The 20331-nt window shown below is 51.2% G+C and overlaps 1 protein-coding gene across 2 annotated transcripts in view; it reads right to left on the bottom strand.

Annotated features, from left to right (window-relative positions):
• Positions 1-5634: 5634 nt before the first annotated feature.
• The window catches only part of Ptk7 (protein tyrosine kinase 7 (inactive)), a 63459-nt gene continuing 48762 nt past the window's right edge, over positions 5635-20331 (bottom strand). The window contains exons 8-20 of one of the 2 annotated variants that reach the window (XM_028887221.2): positions 19941-20074; positions 19658-19793; positions 19402-19521; positions 17271-17420; positions 17019-17169; positions 16795-16922; positions 14880-15083; positions 14010-14165; positions 13062-13294; positions 12015-12095; positions 8370-8521; positions 7571-7749; positions 5635-6625 (exon numbers count right to left, since the gene is read on the bottom strand). In XM_028887221.2, the coding sequence (XP_028743054.1) occupies positions 6465-6625; positions 7571-7749; positions 8370-8521; positions 12015-12095; positions 13062-13294; positions 14010-14165; positions 14880-15083; positions 16795-16922; positions 17019-17169; positions 17271-17420; positions 19402-19521; positions 19658-19793; positions 19941-20074 (1985 nt within the window). In that variant the 3' untranslated portion in view covers positions 5635-6464. Of the gene's footprint in view, positions 6626-7570; positions 7750-8369; positions 8522-12014; positions 12096-13061; positions 13295-14009; positions 14166-14879; positions 15084-16794; positions 16923-17018; positions 17170-17270; positions 17421-19401; positions 19522-19657; positions 19806-19940; positions 20075-20331 lie in introns of both variants that reach the window. The other variant, XM_037199583.1, reaches the window with a different exon arrangement.

Below are 20331 nucleotides of genomic sequence, written 5' to 3'. Positions count from 1 at the left end.
GACAGGCAGACACCTGGGGACCTGGTCACTCAGGCTACCCTACTTGGAAGCTGAGTGAGGGACAATGTCTTTAAAAACAAGCCTGGGCTGGTGACGTGGCTCAGTGGGTAAAGGCACTTACGGCCAAGCCTGGTGACCTGGGACCAACATGGTGGAAGGGGAGGGAGAACCAGCTCTCACTAGTTGTCCTCTGTACTCTCATACACACTGTAGTGAGTGTGCACCCACACATTTTTAAAAATAAAAGAATGAAATTTTCAAAATAAAAAACCACAGTGGACAGCTTCTGAGGAATGGCAGTCAGGACTATACTGTGGTCTGTCTCCCCACCCTCAAACATGCTCACAGAAACAAAGACCAGAGTGAGGTATTAAGTATCCAAGTCTCAATCATCACAGGCTGGTATTGAACTTTCGATATAGCTGAGGAAGGCTTCGAACATCTACTCCTCCCCCACTCCAGCCCTCTAGTGCTCCCATAAAGAGCTGGAGACACCACACCCAGTTGCACAAAACTTCTGTGTGGGCTGGGTGTGGAGGAGCATGCCTGTAGTCTCAACACTCACGAGGCAGAGGTGCACTAGTCTCTGAGTTCCAGACCAGCCAGGGCTATAAAGTGAGACCCTTTCTCAAAACACACACACACACACACACACACACACACACACACACACACACACACACAAAACCACCAAGCACTTTTGTTTGCAATATATATAGGTTGGGCCATATAAAAGCATTATTTCATAGGTCAAGGGTATAAAATCGTTGATTTCATCAGTTTGCACTGGGTGACAGTGTTCACTGCATTGCTCACTATGAGTCACACACAGTTCAAAACCATGAGAACTACCAAGAGATTAGTGATAAAGTATGTGCACACATGTACATACAACATAGGTTTAGAACATACCTGAATCTCTGAAAACAGGAACTAGGATCACTCCCCTCTCCCATTTCTCCTCTGATTTGCACCAAAGGTACTTACACATGTGGAACGCATTAGCTTAAGAGGCAGAAGAGGTCAGACACATACATTGATTCTGCAAGAGTTCATGGGTCACAGGTAGAGCGGAGGTGGGGGATGGGGGCGGGGGGTGGAGTCTGAAATCCACAGCCCTGTGGTCTCATCCCCACCCAGCTTCCAAAGACTTTGGGTCCTGTACTGCAAGGCAGCACTCCATCTCATCCACAGTGGGCGGTGTCCGGGAAGAACCCTGCCTGCCTGAGCTTTCCTTCTCCTGGGTCACTGTGCTGTGTCACAACCTTCTTAGGTGACGTCATTTACACTGCCCTTGGTCACCACAGGAAGGCAGGGGGAGACTCAAGCCAGGTTCAGGAGCCAAAGCCATTGATGAGGATCACAGGGCTGGAAAGATGGCTCAGTGGTCCAGAGCACTGGCTGCTCTTGGAGAGAACCCAGGTTTGGTTCCCAGCACCCACATGCCAGCTCACAGCCATCAGTCACTCCAGTTACATGGCATGCCTTCCTCTGGTCTTGGTAGGTATCAGGCACACATGTGGTGCACCGACGTACATGCAAGTAAAACACCCATGTACATACAAAAAAAATCTTTTTGCAGAAGCAGGCAGATCTCTTGAGTTCAAGGCCAGCCTGGTCTACAGCACAAGCTTCAGGACAGCAAAGGCTACACAGAGAAACAATTTCTCGAAACACCAACAAACCACATCTTTTTAAAAAAATGGATTAATGGGGTGGGAGATGTAGCAGTTTGTAGAGTACTTGCCTAACCAGCACCACATAAACCAGGCACAGTGGTATATATGTATATACTAGTATGTATCTACTAGTATGTATCCACTAGGCCTCTGGAGCTGGGTTAAATCTCTAACACTGAGACAACAGGCTGAAATGCCTATTAATGTACCAAAGCCAGGTTCTCCCAGCATCCCTCAGTCCCTACCTGTTACCAGGAGTGGCGAGTGGCTGGCATACCCCGCCCTCCACCCTGAACTCTCCAGCCCAGAGGCTGGGCTGCCCTTTCCCCAGAGGCTCTTCCCTGTATTAATCCAGACATTTTGGTTACCAGTTCTTCTCATACCTTGTGTGGGCCCCGGCCCACGTCTGAGTGGCTGCCTCCTTGCTTGCTGACCTTTACCAGATGTCCTCCCTATTCAGATTCCCTGCCGGTCTCCTTCTCACCTAAGGATCACAGGAGAGCTCACTGGAGGTTCTTTGTTCCTGTATCCAGTATTTGGTGTAAACAACTTAGATGCAAGAATGTAGAACATTCAGTAGCAGGTAGCAAACTTCTGCCCTCCAGGGATCATCTATTGTGCTGTAAGACTGTATTTTAGGTTTCCTCCCTCTTTCAATAAACGGCATTCGGCATTTCAGCCATGGCGAATGAATGACTCGCTGTCTCTTATCTCTGTTTTTTAATCCGCAGCCCCTCGCTTAGACATGGTGAACGGGTATTGCTAACGCGGGCGTTACCGCTACAACCTTGGGCCTCCTGGCTGCTGTACCTGGTGCCCTTCTGGCCCCATTCCCCCATGCCCCCCCCTCCCCACATGGCCCAGCTCAGTCTGGTCATGTCCACTCTGGACTCTCCCAGGTATCCCTGCCTCTGGCTATGCTCTCCCTTTTATTTATGATAACTTTCTCCTCCACCATACCTAGGAAGTCATGTTCCTTTCCTTTTTACTTCTTTTTTTCATTCAAGGTAGAAACAAGAGTATTAGAAAAAAGTTCAAGGTTATCCTTGGCTACATAGTGAGTTAGGGGCAAACCTGGAGTCTATGAGGCCCTGAACTAACAACAAAAATTCATAGATGTGTTTTATTTGGATCATACAGCATTTGTGCTTCTAAATAACATTATTACATTAGTTTTTTTTTTTTTTTTTTTTTTTTTTTTTTTTTGTGTGTGTGTGTGTGTGTGTGTGTGTGTGTATTCATCTATGCATGCAGTACACACCATAGTATTCAGGAGTAAGCTCCACATGATGTGGAGGTTCAGTTCCAAGAGGGACCCAATGCCCTCTTCTGGCCTCCTCAGGCATCAAGCACACACATGGTATACAGATACACATGCAGATAAAAAATAATAAAACATTTTAAATGCCAATCATGGACTGGAAGGGCTCAGTGGTTAAGTGCTAACTGCCCTTCCAGGGGACCTGAGTTGGGTTCCTAGCACTCATGCTGGGTTGCTCATGACCAGCTCCAAGAAATTCAACACCCTCTTCAGGAGTCTGTGGGTACCTGCATTCACAGGCACACAGACACAGACAGACAGACAGATACACATACACAATTAAAGGCAATAAATTTAAATCTTAAAAATGATTGCTGTGGAGCTGGAGACAGCTCAGAAGAGCACTGGCTGCTCTTCCAGAGGACCTAGGTTCAATTCCCAGCACCCACATGGCAGCTCACAACTGTCTGTAACTCTATTTCTAGGGGATCCAATGCCCTCTTCTGGACTCTTAGAGCACTGAACACGTGTTAGATGAACAGACATACAAGCAGGCCAAACACCCATGTATGGACATGGATACATACATAGATACATTACATAGAAAGTGGCTTCAGTCCCATTACTTGAGGGGCAAGAGGCAAGCAGATCTGTGTGAGTTTGAGGCCAGCCTGATCTACATGGCATATTCCAGGACAGCCAAAGCTACGTAACAGAGCCTCTATCTCAAAAAAAAAAAAAAAAAAAAAAAAAAAAGACTGTCACAACACCCTTCCTGTTGAGGTGAAGGTCTCAGCTGTGACGGCAAGTTAGAGGGAACTAAAAGGAAATCATAAGTCAGTGTGCCCAGGAAAATTCTAGAAAGCCACGCTGCAAACTCTAACAGCACTTAGCTCTAGACTAGGTTTGGGACAAAAGAAGTACATTGTGCTTACGTAGGTACCTACCATCAGACTTTTTCTACCATCAGAATTACACTTTTACCTACTTTTTCCTCTTACATTCAAGCAAAACTCAAGACACAAGGCAGAGGTGAGTTACATGGATTTTGATGCTGGCTGCACAGGACATTGGGGTGAAGATTCTGGTTGGGAACGGTGGCCCACGTTTGCCATCCCAGTACCTGGGAAGCAGAGGCAGGACATCTGGAGTTCAAGAGCAGCCTCAGCTGCTAGTGAGCTGAAGACCATTTCTAGACCACACCTGAGATCCTGCCACACATAAACCAGTAACACTAAAAACAGTTAGTTACTAACACTGGTACCCTGCAGAGAGAGCAGAGTTAGTGAAGACAAGATTCCTGATTCGGTCCAAGCAGGCAGAGGGAAGGAAACATCAAGAAAATAGGAGTTAAAGACTGAGGAAGAGGTTGGTAAGAGGGTCGGAAGGGTGACCTTTTTATGTAGCTGAAGGTGGCTCTGAACTTTTTTGCTCTTTCTTAAATTGAAATTGAAAACACTAGTTTTTATTAGTTATTATTTTGTTTATGGGTGTTTATCATGCATGTATGTCTGTGTTCTGTGTGTATGCCTGGTATCCATGGAGGCCAGATACCCAGGAACTGGAGTCACAGATGGTTGTGAGCAGCCCAGTGGGTACTGGGTATTGATGCTGGGTGCTCAGGCAGAGTAGCCAGTGTTTGCTCTTAATGGCCGAACCACCTGTCCAATTCCCAGCCTTGATCCTCCTGCCTCTCCCGACCAGATTCTGGGGTTACAGGAATATACCTCTATGCTTGGTTTATGGTTGGGGATCTAACTTGGGGCTTCATGATGCCAGGCAAATACCCTCCCTATCAATGGGGTGGTTTTATTTATTTATTTTATTTATTTTGCTTTTTTGAGATAGACTGGCCTCTAGCCTCTGCCTCATGAGGCATTGTCCAAGTATATATAATATATATAAACTCCATTATATACTTTATATTTATCTATTCTTTATATATAAGTATTTATTTATTTTGGGTATTTCAGTGTTCTACCTCAACATATGTATGTGCGCTGTTTGTGTACCTGATACCTGAGGAGGACAGAAGAGGGGGTCTGATCCTCTGGAACTGGAGTTAGGGATGATTGTGAGCTACCATGTGGGTGCTGGGAACTGAACCCGGGTCCTCTGCAAGAGCAGCAAACAAGGATCTTAATCACTGAACCATTTCCCATCTCATTTTTGTGTTTTTGTCAAGATTTACTTTTATTTAATGTGTTTTACCTTTGTGTGTCTGTGTGTGTGTGTGTGCGCGCGCGCGTGTGCCTGGTAAACCCTTTTGGCCCACTGGTGCCAAAAGAGGGTATTAGACTCCCTGGAACTAGTTACAGCCAGTTGTAATCTGCTGCTTACATGGGTGCGAGAAACCAAACCCCAGGTCCTCTGCAAGACAGCCATGCTCTTAGCCACTGAGCCACCTCTCCAGCTCCTGGCCTTCCTAGTTTTAAAGGGACTCAGAGCCCGAATATGTCACTAACCCCTTGTCTGGTCCTCCATGTCCATTACACTTCTACATTCCCCGGGTGTGGAGATCGAGTCATCAGCAAAGAGTTAGCGGCTGTCACAGGTTAAGACATACTACAAAACATATGCGAACTGGAGAGCAGACCGGTATCTACTGCACAGTCCCATCCACACCCTACTAGATGAAATGAAGTCACAAAGAACTCTATTCATGAGCAAAGGCAGCGAAGAGTCTTACAGACAGACTGTAAAAAAGGCTTCTTTATTGAGAGCAGCGAGTGTAAAAAAACAAAACAAAAAAAAAACATAAAACAAACAACAATAACAATAACAACAACAATAAAAGTATAAGGCAGGGGTGGACCACCCTCCCAATTCCTCTAGGGTCCCCCCAGACCTCCCCATGCCCACCCCCCCCCACGCTGCAATTACATAAAAAAGCCGCCCATGTGCATATAAAAAGGGCGGGCTGTATAAGTGTCAAAAGGCCCTGAACACTTCATCTGCCAGGCACTTGGGATGAGGAAAGGATTTGGGGGACGGGTCTGGGTTAGTGTGCACAAACCCACAGTGGGGAGGAATTAACGGCTATGTCCTCCACAACCTGCTAGACCCACCCCCAGGTGGGACCCATGGGCCAAGAGGACTGTTGGTCCTGTGTACCCAGAGCTATCCTGGAACTTGCGTACATGAGTAAATTAGTTCCCCAAACCTAGCTCTCGGCCCAAGCCCAGCCCTCCCGAGGCAACATTGGCAGATGAGTGGCAGAGCTGGACCTGGCCAAAAGAGGTCTCAGACCAGAAATCGGGGTTACCTGAGGCACCCATACTGTCCCTGATGAGGAAAGGGGGCAAAGAAAGGTGCCCAGCCCAACGCCTTAGTCACCCAGCCTGGGTTCGAGTCAGCCTCCCCAGTGGCTGAGGCGAGGAGAAATGCCCAGGCACTGCCTGCCCTCGACAACGCCCGCTGTGCTTGGACAGGGACCCCAGGCCAAGGACAGGATAATCCGCCCACCATGCTTCAGGCTCCCCTCAGGAGGTGTTCTCCCCTGAAGCACAGCCTGCAAGGCTCCCTCACTGCTTGCCGTCCGCAGGGCTGTCTCCCAGGGTGCTGGCGATCTCACTGAAGGAGGGCCGGTCCTTGGGGTTCAGGGCCCAGCAGCGCTGCATCAGCCGGTAGAGCTTAGAGGGGCAGCCTTCGGGCTGTGGGAGTCGGGCCTTCCCAGCCTGCAAGTCTGCCGGGCAGACGGGACAGAGTGTTAGCCTGGACGTTTAACGACGTGTTAACACCTGCCGGGGTGTGCAGTTCCCACAGCAGTCGCCCACGGGTCGCTCTGCTCTGGGGAGTACTGGTCAGTGACGGGTGGGTACCATATTTTAAGACTATGGCAAAGATCTTATAAGACAAAGAGATAACTCCGCTCCCCAAGTTCACTCTGGTTGGTAGGCAGGGTCGCTGTGGGAGCTGAAGCGACTGAGTGACAGACAGCTGGAAGGGACACTGGGTAAGTGCTATTTATTACCCAGCATAAAGTGCTCCATAAGTTAGTTTTGAGTTTTGCAATACCGAGGATGAACCTAGGACTTTGCATATGGTAGTCAAGGGTCTATCACCTCCCATACAACCTGAGCCTGCTTCTCAGTATTTTTTAAAACTTTTTTTTTTCCTTTTTGGTTTTTTTTTTTTTTTTTGACAGGGTTTCTCTGTGTAGCCAGATCTCATTACAGATGATTGTGAGCCACCATGTGGGTGCTAGGAATTGAACCGGGGTCCTCTGGAAGAGCAGTCAGTGCTCTTAACCTCTGAGCCATCTCTCCAGCCCTTCTTTTTGGTTTTTTGAGACAGCGTTTCTCTGTGTAGCCCTGTCTGTCCTGAGCTCAGCTCTGTAGACCAGGCTGACCTCAAACTCACAGAGATCCATCTGCCTCTGCCTCCGAAGTGCTGGGATTAGAGGCGTGTGCCACTACACCTAGCTGAAATTATTCATTGGTGAGCCATCTTGCTAGCCCATATTTACGTATTTTTAACAACTGGAGAGGTCATATCTTCATAACTGCTAAGTACCAGCCCTAAGGGAGGAGGAGCTAGGCTCAATAACCCTGGGGCCTGAGCAAGCAGAGGTGGGATGGAGAGGGTGGGGTTATATCCAGAATCGTCTCTCAGGAACACAGCTCCTTACCAGCCAGCACTTCATCATCTGCCTGTCCACCATGGGGCATTTCTCCATGCGTGAACACTTCCCACATCAGCACACCAAAGGCCCAGACGTCAGACTTGGTGGAGAAATCCCCCTCCAGGATGGCCTCTGGGGACATCCAACGCAGCGGTACCCAGGCCTGCCGGAAGTGGTAGTACTCACTGCACAGAGAAGCAACACAGGGATGGAGGTCAGAGGTCAGAGGCCACAGCCTGGGAGCCCAGCCTCACCTCAAACCAGGACTCCCCCTGGCTGGGCCCAGCCTTTCCCACAGTCGACCTCAAAGGAATCAGTAACGTGGATGCTGAGCACAGGGGTATGCTGGATCAACTCTGGACGTGGATCCATTTGAGTGAGGTTTGGTGGTTTTAAAATTCCATTAAGAGGGGTTGGAGAGATGGTTAAGAGCACCAGCTACTCTTCCAGAGGACCTGGGTTCAGTTCCCAGCACCTACATGGCAGCTCACAACTATCTGTAACTCCTGTTCCAGGGAATCCAACACCCTCACACAGACATACATGCAGGCAAAACATCAATGCACATAAAATACCAAAAAAAAAAAAAAAAAAAAAGGCATAGCCAGCAGCAACTTGGAGCCACTTCTGGGAACCTATTGTACCTCTAGAGGGGGGTGGTCAGGCTCTGCCCACCCCTGAACCTCCCCTCCACCTTTCAACTAAGCAGCCATGGAGCCCTTTGCCACCCTCCACAAACTGTACCTATCCTCTGTCCCGCCTCTGGGAAGGAAGGGGAGCCCACCCCACCCCCCAGCCCTTCTACCTGTTGTAAACATCCTTGCTGAGGCCCAGTGCCGACACCTTCACCTGCCTCTGGGCACTGACCAGGCAGTTGCGAGCAGCTAAGTCCTTGTGCACAAAACGGTTGTTGGACAAATGCTCCATGCCCAGGGCCACCTGGGTACACAGGGCCACCTGGTGAGAGAGAGCAGCCTGTCAGAGCAGCTCAGGCCTGGGGGGTAAGGGAACCACCATGACACACCCCTTGTCTATGACTCCAGGTACCCCTGGAGTGCTGCTTAGAAAACCCCAAACACAACGGCCTCAGCTGCCTTTTCCAGAAAGCGGGACACATTATCTGTTTCACTAGGTCGTCTGAAGGGCTAACTAAGGGGCTGAAGAGAGGGGCTTGGTGGGTAAGGGTTTGCTTGTGCAAGCCTGAAGACCTGAGTTGGGATCTCCAGAACCCACGTAAAGGGCTCACTGGCCAGCTGGGCTGGCCACTCAGGGAATTCCAGGTTCAGTGAGAGATCCTGTCTCAAAACACAAGGCTCGATGGATCAGGCCTTTATTCCCAGGACTCAGGAGACAGAAGCAGAGCAGCGGATCAGCTCTCCGGGGAACTGGAGTTACAGGCAGTTAACTGTGACCCACTCAATGTCATCCGTGCTGAGAGCCAAGCTCAAGTCCTCCAGAAGAGCAGCAGGCGCCGCTGAGCCATCTCGTGGGCTCTCCACGAGCACTTACTTCAAAGGAACACGTCTAATGGACTGCACAAACAGCAGGCGTGCACTAAATGTTACACATGACAGGTCCTGGTGACATAGAACAGGACTGGCCACGCCAGGGTTCCTGACAAGAAGACAGACGCCAAGAGAGCTGGAGAAGGGGGTCACCACTGCAGGCGTGGTCCTTGCTAGAGAATAAAGTCAGAGTGCTTGTAAAGATTCATGGCTCTGGGCTGGTGAGATGCTCAGCAGGGTAAGGCATTTGCCACCAAGCCTGACGACCTGAGTTATTATCTGGAACCCACGTGGTAGGAGGGAAGAAGCAACTTTTTCAAGCTGTCCTCTGACCTCTGCGTGCATGCGTGCGTGCGGATGCAGACATGCTGAAACACCAATAATACATGTTTGTCAAAAGAAGACTCGGGGCTAGAGAAACGGCCCAGTGGTTAAGAGCACTGGCTGCTCTTGCAGAGGACCTGGGTTCAGTTCCCAATACCTACTTGGTAGCTCACAAGTGTCTGTACCTCCAGTTCCATGGGACCCAACACCCTCTGCTGGCCTCCACAGGCACCAGGCATGTATGTGGTACACATAAATACATGCAGACAAAACACCCATACACATAGACATAAATGAAACTTAAAAGATTTATGCTCTTATTATCTCGCTGCCTCATCTAAATAGTGGAAGCAGATGCTAAAAGATACAGGGCCCTGCATCACTGCATCCCTCGTGTTACAAAGGCATGGCGAGGCTGTGGAGCTCAGCAGTAGAGTGCCTGTCAGTGCCCAGGAGGATCAATCCTAAGCACTGCAAAGAAAGACATTTCCTTCGGCCATCCAGGTGCTTCGGGAGGTAGAAGCACCGTCGTACAAGCCTGCAGACCTGAATGAGAGCCCCAGAGCCTATGGTGGAGGGGAGCCATGGCATGTGCGTGCCTCCAGTCATACATAGAGTAATTAATAATAGCCAACTTTTAAAAATGGCAATTAAATCCACACAAGTAACAGAAACTGAAGAGGTCCCTTCGACCCGTGGCAATGACAGGACGAGCGACTGGCTGGCTGTGTGCTTCCTGGGGCATAGAGATTCACAAGTCACCAGCCGCAGGACACAATCACGGAGGAGTGAGAATCAGACGGTGGGCTAGGGAGACAGCTCATTGGTTAAATGCAAACCCAAGGACCTGGAACCCCCAGAAAGGTGGAAGGAGAGAACCGACCACAAAGTTGTCCTCTGACCTCCACACACAAAATAATAGCAAATAATTGATTTGTTTTTTCTCAGACTGTAGCTCAGACGGGCCTGAGACTCACAACACAGTCTATATTATCTTCAAATCTCGCGATGTCTATGCTAGAGTCTCCAGGGTGTTCCGATTACAGAGAGGGGCAACGTAACGCCTGGTTACACCTGCAGTTTCTCACTGTAAGATGTATTTCCTTTTCTGACGGCCTGTGTGTCTGTCTGCCTGCGTGTGGGTGTGTGCATCTGTGTGTGGGTCTGTGCATCTGTGTGTGGGTCCGTGCATCTGTGTGTGGGTCTGTGCATCTGTGAATGGGTCTGTGCATCTGTGTGTGTGTCTGTGCATCTGTGTGTGGGTCTGTGCATCTGTGTGTGGGTCTGCATCTGTGTGTGGGTCTGTGCATCTGTGTGTGGGTCTGCATCTGTGTGTGGGTCTGCATCTGTGTGTGGGTCTGCATCTGTGTGTGGGTCTGTGCATCTGTGTGTGGGTCTGCATCTGTGTGTGGGTCTGTGCATCTGTGTGTGGGTCTGTGCATCTGTGTGTGGGTCTGTGCATCTGTGTGTGGGTCTGTGCATCTGTGTGTGGGTCTGTGCATTTGAGTGCTGGGGCCTGTGGAGATCGGAGGAGTCCCAGGAGGTTGTGAGTCACCTGATGCTGGGAACTGAACCTGGGTCCTTGGGAAGAAGCTCTCTTACCTACTAAGTCTGGATCTGGGGAGCAATGCTCCTGTCTGATCTGAGGAGGTTCCACATCCCAGGAGGGCGTGGAAGCCAGTTTCTGAAAACTTGCTCATCCATGTAAAGATGAGATTCGAGAACCTGCAGGACGGTGTTTGGTGAGGGTGCCGGCTGTCCGAGCACCCCGGTCACGTGACAAGGGTGCCAGCTTCCTTTCAGTTTGTCTTGTTTCCTCATTTGCTTTTTAAAGTCAGGGTCCCACTATATAGCACAGGTTGGCCTCAGACTCACCATGAACCACAGACTAGATCTGGCCTCAAGGTCTTCCTTTGCCCCAGCTTCTCAAGAATGGATTACAGACGTGAAACACCACACTCAGCTGTCAGCCTATCTCCATCCCTGTCCCAGCCACTTACCTTGGTCCTCTCCTGAAGTCATCCCCTTCCTGCCATTCAGCCACTTCCTGTCCTTGAGGACTGAACTCAAATGGCTTTCTCCATCAGGAAACGTCTTTGTTAACCACAGCTGTCTGTCTACCTAAGGACCTGGATGTCGTCCACATCCCTGACTGAGGCCTCCCACTCACTTCCCGTGTGTCGCGCCTCGAGTCCTTCAGCCTGTGAGGTCACAGTCTCCACACACAAGCTGAAGAAACCTGCTCAAGGCCACACCCACCCAACAGCCTCTGGACTTGGCTGCTTGCTGGGGCTTTCGCTCAGAGCCGCAGGCGTGTGGGGTTTGCTTTACCGGAAGCTCCTAGAGAAAAGGCAAGGGCCGGAGCGGCTGCCTCTGTGAGGCCAACAGGATGATACCAAGCTACCTGCAGGCTACAGAGCCGGGACCGGCACTTCATATCTCTCCGCCTCCGTTTCTTAGTCCGTGAAAAGGGGACAGGAATACATTTCAGGGACTGCTGTGCTAATAAACACAGTTGCCATACTCAACATGAGGCCTGTCTCTAAAGAAGCACTGAGCACTGGAAGCTCAAGTCTGCCCTTGCTGCGGCCTCCCCTGGGGATCCCCGACCTTCTTCTTACCTTCTGTTTGGTGCTGAGGGGCTGTGACTTCAACTTTTCATCCTTACTCTTGGAAATCCTTAGGAACTGTTTGAGATCTCCCTGAAGGAAGGGCGAACACCTCTGTTAGGCACAGCCCAGCTGCGGGCTCTAAAGCATCAAAACCAAGCCAGTGCTTGCAGAGTCCCGGCTGGAAGACCGTGACGAGCCCTGACCTGAATGCACACCCGGCCCTTACCCTGGTGGGCACAGCTCACTAGGATATGAGGATTAAAGACCATGTGGAGGATGGCCTGTCGTCCTTCCTACCTGACGACAAGCTCTGCCTCCTGGAGCCAAGAGGCAGACACAACCCCTTACCCTGTCCTCATAGACTACAGAGAGGGGTCACAGTAACACACACACACACACACACCACACCACACCACACCACACACACACACACACCACCACCACCACCACCACCACCACCAGCAGCAGCAGAAAAACACACAAGGCCCAGAAGCAGCCTGAGGATATCCAACCCCAGATGTCCCCACAGCAGCAGCGTGAGGGCCAAGAAGGCCAGGACCCGGCAAGGGTGGGGAGGAGAGAGGTAGGGTGAGTCTAGGGGTGACAACCTGGAGGGGGGGGGCTGGTGGTGGGGCCGGCACCTGAGCCAGGAGAGGAACCGGGTGAGGGGAGGAGAGGAGAATCGAAAGGAAAGACAGGAAGGGGGAGAAGGAGAGAGGGAGGGAGGGAGAGGGACAGGAAGGGGGAGAGAAGGCCGCCAGGTTCTGACAAGCTTGTTCTCAAGTGGTGGCAAGCTCTGGGACGAAAAAGTAACAAAGCAAACTAGTTGGCAGAAGTACCTGAGGGCATCAGGCAGGGCACAGAGAAGCCCCAGAACTGTCCAGAAAGACAGGAGAAACTGAGCACAGGTAAAGGTGAGAGTGGGGAAGGCAGGGGGCTCAGGAAGCAGGAGGCAGGTCTGGTCTGAGATCACAAAAAGCCAAGACCTCTGTAACGTCCTAGCCCTGAACCCCTCCTCCGTCGGCACACTGCCCAGTGTCCTAGCCCAAGACCTACCAGGTCCACATATTCCAGCACCATGTAGTGGGGCTCAACCTCCCGGCACAGCCCCAAAAGCCGCACCACGTTGGCATGGTTCAGCTTCCCGAACATCTCGAGCTCCCTCCGGAAGTCCAGCTGCTGCTGTTCATCCTTGCTCTGCAGGCTCTTCACAAGCACCAGTGTCTCCGCCACGCCCTCCTCTAAGCCCTGGGCCTTCGCGAGGAACACCTCCCCAAACTCGCTTTTCCCTGTGGGCAGAGGGCCAGGACAGTCAGCTGCCTTCACACAGGCAGTGGAAGCCACTGGCTGGGAAGACCACAATGACGGCCTCTCTTGCAGCATGGGAGCACTGGCTGGGAAGACCACAATGATGGCCTCTCTTGCAGCACAGGAGCACTGGCTGGGAAGACCACAATGATGGCTTCTCTTGCAGCAGGGGAGCACTAGCTGGGAAGACCACAATGACGGCCTCTCTTGCAGCACGGGAGCACTGGCTGAGAAGACCACAATGATGGCCTCTCTTGCAGCACAGGAGCACTGGCAGGGAAGACCACAATGATGGCCTCTCTTGCAGCATGGGAGCACTGGCTGAGAAGACCACAATGATGGCCTCTCTTGCAGCACAGGCTCTGCTCCACTCCACCCATTAGGCAGGTGAGCCATTTCTCCAGCCCCCTAAGTTCTGATGTACCTTAAGAAAAAAATCAGTACACATCCACAATTTCTCTAACTTTAGTTCTTTTTTCCAAAGGACCACTTTCATGAAGCATCAAGAAAATACCAGTACAGGTGGGATACAGGAATGGCACCATGTGAGTGGGGGTGTGACTAATGCCCAGGGGACAACCTGAACCCTAACATGCCATCTCTAACATGTTGGACTTTGAGGACCTCAGAACCACCTCGGCCCGTTACCCAGTGTCCTGTAACAAAGTTGGGACAGCTGCCGCCAAGGCCACATACCCAGAGTGGTGATGGGCTGCAAGCTGGCCCGAGGGAAGTGCATCTTGTCACCCGTGCTGTGGCGCTTGTTGGTGGCTGTGGGGCCAGAGCCCAAGCTCGTCAAGGCCACTTCCTCCTGGACCTCTGCTGATGGCTGTCCGTTCTGCAAAGGCCCACCTGGGAACAAGGGGTCAGGACAATAGCCCAAGGCCAGACACCCTGGTCACCACAGTCCTGTGGTGTCTCTTGCTGTCGTCCATGACTCCCATTTGCTTCTTTCCACAAAAACTGGCTATTCCCACAGGTAAACTGATGGGGCTTTGGGGCAGGCCTTAGAGTGTGACCATTTATTGATGGAGGTGATTAGGAGCTATGACATGAGCTTGCCGTGGGAATTTAATCTCAATCACCAGCTGAATGTCATACCCACACATGTAATTTGGTTTTCACTGGACCTTTTATGCAAAGGGAAATCACCGAGGAGAGCCAAGTGCTGTTCCTGAAGGCCTAACCTGAGTGAGACCCAGCAATGCCCTCAGGGAGCTTCTAATGGTGGGAGGGGTGAGGAAAAAGATGGACAGATGGCCCCTGGGGGCTGACTACTGGGGGGAAGAAAGATGTGTAACAGAAGCAAGTATATGCATACCAATTGTATCTGTGCTTTAGAGTTGGGAGAGAAGGCCGGCCAGGCTCCCATGAGGGAGTCCTGAGCCGAGCAGTTCAGAAGCCAAGGCCCTGAGAAGGGGCGGACTCCAAGCTTGCAGCCAGGGGAGAGGCAGCCCCAGATCCAGCCCTCTACCTCCAGTAGTACTTGGCTCTCTTCCTCCACAACTGCCACAGGGGGGCGCTCTGCACCCATGCCGGCCCACCGCCCCCTGGAAGGGGCCTCACCGTTGAGACACTCCATCTCCGGCTCCTCGCCTTCAGGCTGCTTCTGCAACCTCTTGGCTTTACATCGCTTCTTGCAGTAGAACATGAGGCCCAGCACGGCGATGATGTAGGCCACGGCTGCACCCACGGACAGCCCGATGGTCTGGATCATCTTGTAAGGGGGCGGGCTGCCGGGGCCCTCAGAGTCCTCCATCACAGGCTTGTCTGAGAGGCACAGGGAGAGGTCAGGACGGCGGGCCCTCAAGCAAAGCAGACCCTGTGTCTTCCTTCACCAACCCCCCCCCCCACACACACACACACACATGTGGCAACGCCTAGACACCTGAAGGCCTCCACATGCCATGGAGACCCGAGCAGCATCCCTTCCTTCACTGGCTGACTCCATACTGTGAGTTAACCCTGGACAGGGGCCCTGGGAGGCTTCTAGCTCAGAATCCCAGTTATCACCCAGCTCCGAGTAGGTTCCTGTGTGGCCAGTCTACCGGCCTTCAGTGGCCCAGGGGACAGAAGTCCTCTGAGTCATCAGATGAACTTGGAGGGAGAGACTGAGGACACGCTTCAACCAAGGATCCCACACTCCATTTGCTACAAGATGCGTTATTGGGAAGACAATTCTGCTGAATGGAGAAGCTTGCGGAAAAAGTTGTGAACTTTCCTCCTCTTTAAATCCCCTCGTCTGCAGCCACAGCGACAACTTCTCAAAGGGACAGAGATCACTAGGGCAGGTGTGGCCTGGGGCTGTTAACATGTCACAACTCCTCTGGCCTTCTTGCTTCCTGACCTGATTTCCTCCCCACTTGAAATAGTTTGGAGTTTTTGTTTCTTTTCTTTGGTTTGAGACAATGTCTTACGCTGCAGCCCAGGGTATTAGAGAATTCACTATATAGCCCTGACTAGCCTTGAACTCATGACAATCCTCCTGTCTCAGCCTCTAAGATCCAGGATTACAGTAATGAACTGTCATGCCTGGTTTATACAGGTTTGGGCCTTTTTTAAAAATTACTTTTAATTATGTCTGTGTGTGTGTGTCTATGTTCGGGTATGTGCCTGTGAGCGCAGGTGCCGTCAGAGGCCTTGGGTCATCTGGAGCTGGAGCTACAGGCAGTTGTGGGCCACCTGATGATGGACACTAAGAACAGAGCTTGGGTCCTCCGACAGAGCAGTAAGTCTCCTAACCTCTAACCATCTCTCCAGCCCAAGCTTGGATCTTGAAGTGCTTCCCTCCCAAAGGACCACGGCTAAGCTTGTCCCCCAGCCTGTGATGCTCTTGGGAAGCGGTGGGACCTTCAGAAGGTGGGACCTGGTAGAAGTAAGCTAGGTCACTGGGGCGGGGGGTGCCTTGAAGGGGAAACTGAGGCCCAGCCCACTCCTCACTCTTTTGCCTCCCACTCAGCATACGATAAACGATGTCCTCTGCCACCGGCTCAAAGTCACCGGGCTCTTGGCAGCACTAGGCTGGGGTCTGAGTGGGAGCCAAGCCAAGTCCTTTCTAAGTGTACAAGACAAGGAGGCACTTGACGAAGAGAGTATCCTTCAGCAGACCCAAACCCATCTCAACTGTGGAATGCCAAGTCAGTGACAGTCCAGCCAGGGATCTGGGCTTGTGAAGGTATACTGGAAAGGACACCCCAAGCTCCCCAGTTTAAATGCCTTCTCTGGCCGGGCAGTGGTGGCGCATGCCTTTAATCCCAGCACTCGGGAGGCAGAGGCAGGCGGATCTCTGTGAGTTCGAGGCCAGCCTGGTCTACAGAGTGAGTTCCAGGAAAGGCGCAAAGCTACACAGAGAAACCCTGTCTCAAAAAACCAATACATACATACATACATACAAATATCTTCTCTGTATAGGGGACACTATATGGATGATGAGAAAGGATTCTACCACTTCCTGTGTAGGGTACCCTCTCTTGACCCATACCCACGACAAAGAGAGGGGCCTCTGTGTGCCTGATGTTACAGCTGTTGCCAGCGATGCAGGTGTAGGAGCCCGAGTCCTCAGGGGCCACATCATGGATCACCAGGGAGCCGTTCTGGAAGATGTGCATCCTGTGGTAAGAGAAGCCACAGCAGTGCTCACCTGGTCAGGCCCCAGGGAGCAACCATCGCACGAAAGGTAGTCAGGGTGGAAGGGAGGCCACCTACCTGGGTCCCAGCTTGGTGGGGTCCAGGATTCGGTCTTTGCCTTTCCACTGGATAAGAGGCTTGGGGTCCCCCTGGGCCTCACACGGCAGCAACGCTGTGTGGCCCTGGTACACGGTTGTACGCTCTGGTTCCACCTTGAAGGTGATGAACACTGGATAGGAAGAGACCAGAGAGCATCACGGAGCTGTCCCAGCGGGCACAAGCTGTTGCTCCCCAGGCCCCGCCCACTCTGGCTCCCTATCACAGCCGCACCTGCCACGGTCAGCTGGACATGGGCACGGATCTGGCCCTGGGGCTCGTTGGACGCAATGCAAGTGTAGTTACCAGCGTCGTCTCGGGTCACTCGGGCAAAGTGCAGGGTCCCAGCATTGTCCGTCACCCATTCGGGGAGGCTGCTCCCATCTGCAGAGACAAGCAGGAGAAATTATGGGATGGGCTAGACTTCCATGGATGACTGACAAGGCCCTCGGTCACTCATCTCTACCCTAAACAAACCATGGCTCCTTCTTACTCACAGGCAAAGTCCAAACTCAAAGTCCCCTATTATTTACTTTTTCCCCAATTTTCCAGTCTCACCTCTTGAACAACATTTTACTTGTGCCAAACTAGACCGAGGACAGGCCTTGTCCTCACCTCACTCCTGACGCCCCATCCCAGCTCCACCTGGACTCTCACTTCTTCCAGAAAGATCCCAGTCCTCTGCCCCACAGCTGGTGCAATTGTGAACCTGGTCCAGCCTTGTAAGAAACAACTTGGCAAGTTGTGCAGATGGTTATAAAAATGTTCATACCCTATGTATATAAAATTCCACTACTGGGATTCTTTCCCAAAGGAAACAAACCTAAATCCAGAAAAATAAATCCCAATAACGTTGAGATTAGAGATTTATTAGAGCAATAAAAAGAGGGGTCACAATCCAAGTCTCTAACACGTAGAGAATATTCAAGCAAATGATAATAAATCCAATAATGAGATGATTATTATTGTAACAGTTGAGACTGACATTATGTACAATATATAAAGACAAGGAGAAATGCTTAATAATGTTAAATTGAAAACCACATAAGTGCTGGGTATGGTGCCACACTTTAATCCCAGAACTCAGGAGGCAGAGGCAGGAGGATCTATGTTCGAGGACAGCCTGGTCTACAAGGAAGCAAGTCAGTCAGGCTACACAGCGAGACCATGCTTAAAAAAAAAATAAGAAAAAAGAAAAGAAAAGAAAGAAGGAAAGAAAGAAAGAAAGAAAGAAAGAAAGAGAAAGGAAAAAAGTGGGTGGGGGGACCTGGATATATGTCATATTCGTTAAGAGAATGGGCTGCTCTTCCAGGTCTCAGGTTTGAGTCGTAGCATCAGTTAGTGGCTCACAATCGTCTATAACTGGAGTCCCAATGGTTCTGATGCCCTCTTCTGGCCTCTGCAGGCAATGCACTCACATAGTGTACAGACATACATGCAGGCAAAACACCAATACACACAAATAAGTAAAAATAAAACAAAAGCCATATAAGCTCCAGACATGGTAATACATGTCTTTAATCCTAACACTCAGGAAGCAGAGGCAGGTGGATCCTTGGGAGTTTGAGGGCAGCCTGGTCTATAGAGTGAGACTCTGTCTCAAAAAACAAAAAAAACAAAATAAAAAAGGTCAGGCATATTGGTGCCTATAATCACAGAACTTGGGAAGCTGAGGCAGAATGATCTAAGTTCAAGGTCAGCCTGGGTTGCACAGTGAGTTCCAAGCCAGCTAAGACTATACAGCAAGACCGTATCTATAACAAACAAGCAAACCAAACTAATTAATTAAATAAATAAAATCTTTAAAAAGTGGCCAGGGATATAGCTCAATGGGGCAGATGGCCTAGCATACTTGAGGTTGTGGGTTCAACCCCCTACTCCACTACTTCAAACAAACAATAAACAAATAAAATAGGCATGTCTTTACTAGGAAGTGTAATACGTAAAGGCTGTATATGCATAAAATTATTATGCAAGAGTAAAAGATTCATAGAAAAGAAGACAGACAGCAGATGGCAGATGGTGGAGTGATCGGCCCCCACCCTACCCCCCACCCACCCCCCACCCCCCACCCCGCCCTCACGTTTGCCAATGAGTCCAGGCTACTCTGATGCTGGTGCAGAGCAGGTCAGAACAGCACTGCCTTGACAACCACCCACCTCTGCCTGGAGTCGTCATCTGCGCATCCAGTGCTGCACTCTTGACCCTTTGGGGTTACAGCTTTCCCAGCTCTCCTCAACTATCTCTCAGTCCTACATTTCTGGTTTCCCCCCACAATTCCGGGAGCAGGCTGGGCACTCCCCTGTCCCTCAGACATACACATAGGACAAGTTGCCTGCCCTAGTCTATGTTACATGGTACCCACCTGCCCGTACCCACTTAACCGTGGGCTTCTCTCGGCCAGTGGCCGAGCAGGGTACTGTGGCCTCCTTATCAAACTCCATGCACTGCTGTGGCTGAGGCGGGGGCGTGAACTTGAGTTTTTCTGGTTGAGTGAGGAAGGAGAAGAGGAGGATCTGAGACAGGGAGAGAGGCCAGGGCCATCCCTGCTGCCCCTTCCCACCATTCCTCTGACCAGACAGACCAGGTATCCTCCCAACACGTCACATACGCTGACTTACCCAGCACCTGGACACGGGCCTGGGCCTCGATGCTGCCGGCTGGGGTGCTACTCACACAGCGGTACAATGTCCCATCATACACCTCCACACTATTGATGCGTAAGGTCCCATTCTTGGAAACTTCGAACCGTGAGTCCTGCAGGACAGACTTGAGTAGAAACAGGCTAATACCAAAGGCTACACGCACCTCTCCCGGAGGGCAGCCTCTGGGGTACGAAAGCCCTGTAGCGTGCGCTGAGAGACTTTAGGGGAACTCCCATTGACCAAAAGACGCGTTTCTCACCTCCGAGATAAGCATCTGGTTCCTATACCAGATGACAGTGGGCTTGGGTGTGGCCTGCGTCAGGCAGTGCAAATAGCCAGGTCTGCCCTCCTCCAGCTGGCTGTCCTGGGGCTTCTGGAGCCACGTGGGTACAGCTAGAGTGACAACGAGAAACCGCTGAGCTAAACAACAGGTTTCTGAACCAAAGGTCCCAATCACAGAAGACACGAAGACACCAGCGGTCCTGGGCTCAGAACCCCCAGGCTGCCCAGGGGACACCCAAAGGCCTGGATGCCAACACTTTCCAACATGTCCATTGCGTCCCTAACAAACACCCGAGGTGTATTCCTTCGCCCTCAGTCCAGCTAGGAAAAGAGACGTTCCCAGAAGTGACGTCAACGGCTCCCACGAG

The sequence above is a fragment of the Peromyscus leucopus genome, chromosome 16_21 (assembly GCF_004664715.2).
Source record: "Peromyscus leucopus breed LL Stock chromosome 16_21, UCI_PerLeu_2.1, whole genome shotgun sequence".
NCBI lineage: Eukaryota > Metazoa > Chordata > Mammalia > Rodentia > Cricetidae > Peromyscus > Peromyscus leucopus.
Note: the sequence above shows the minus strand (reverse complement) of the source record. Positions and strands in the feature narration are given on the sequence as shown.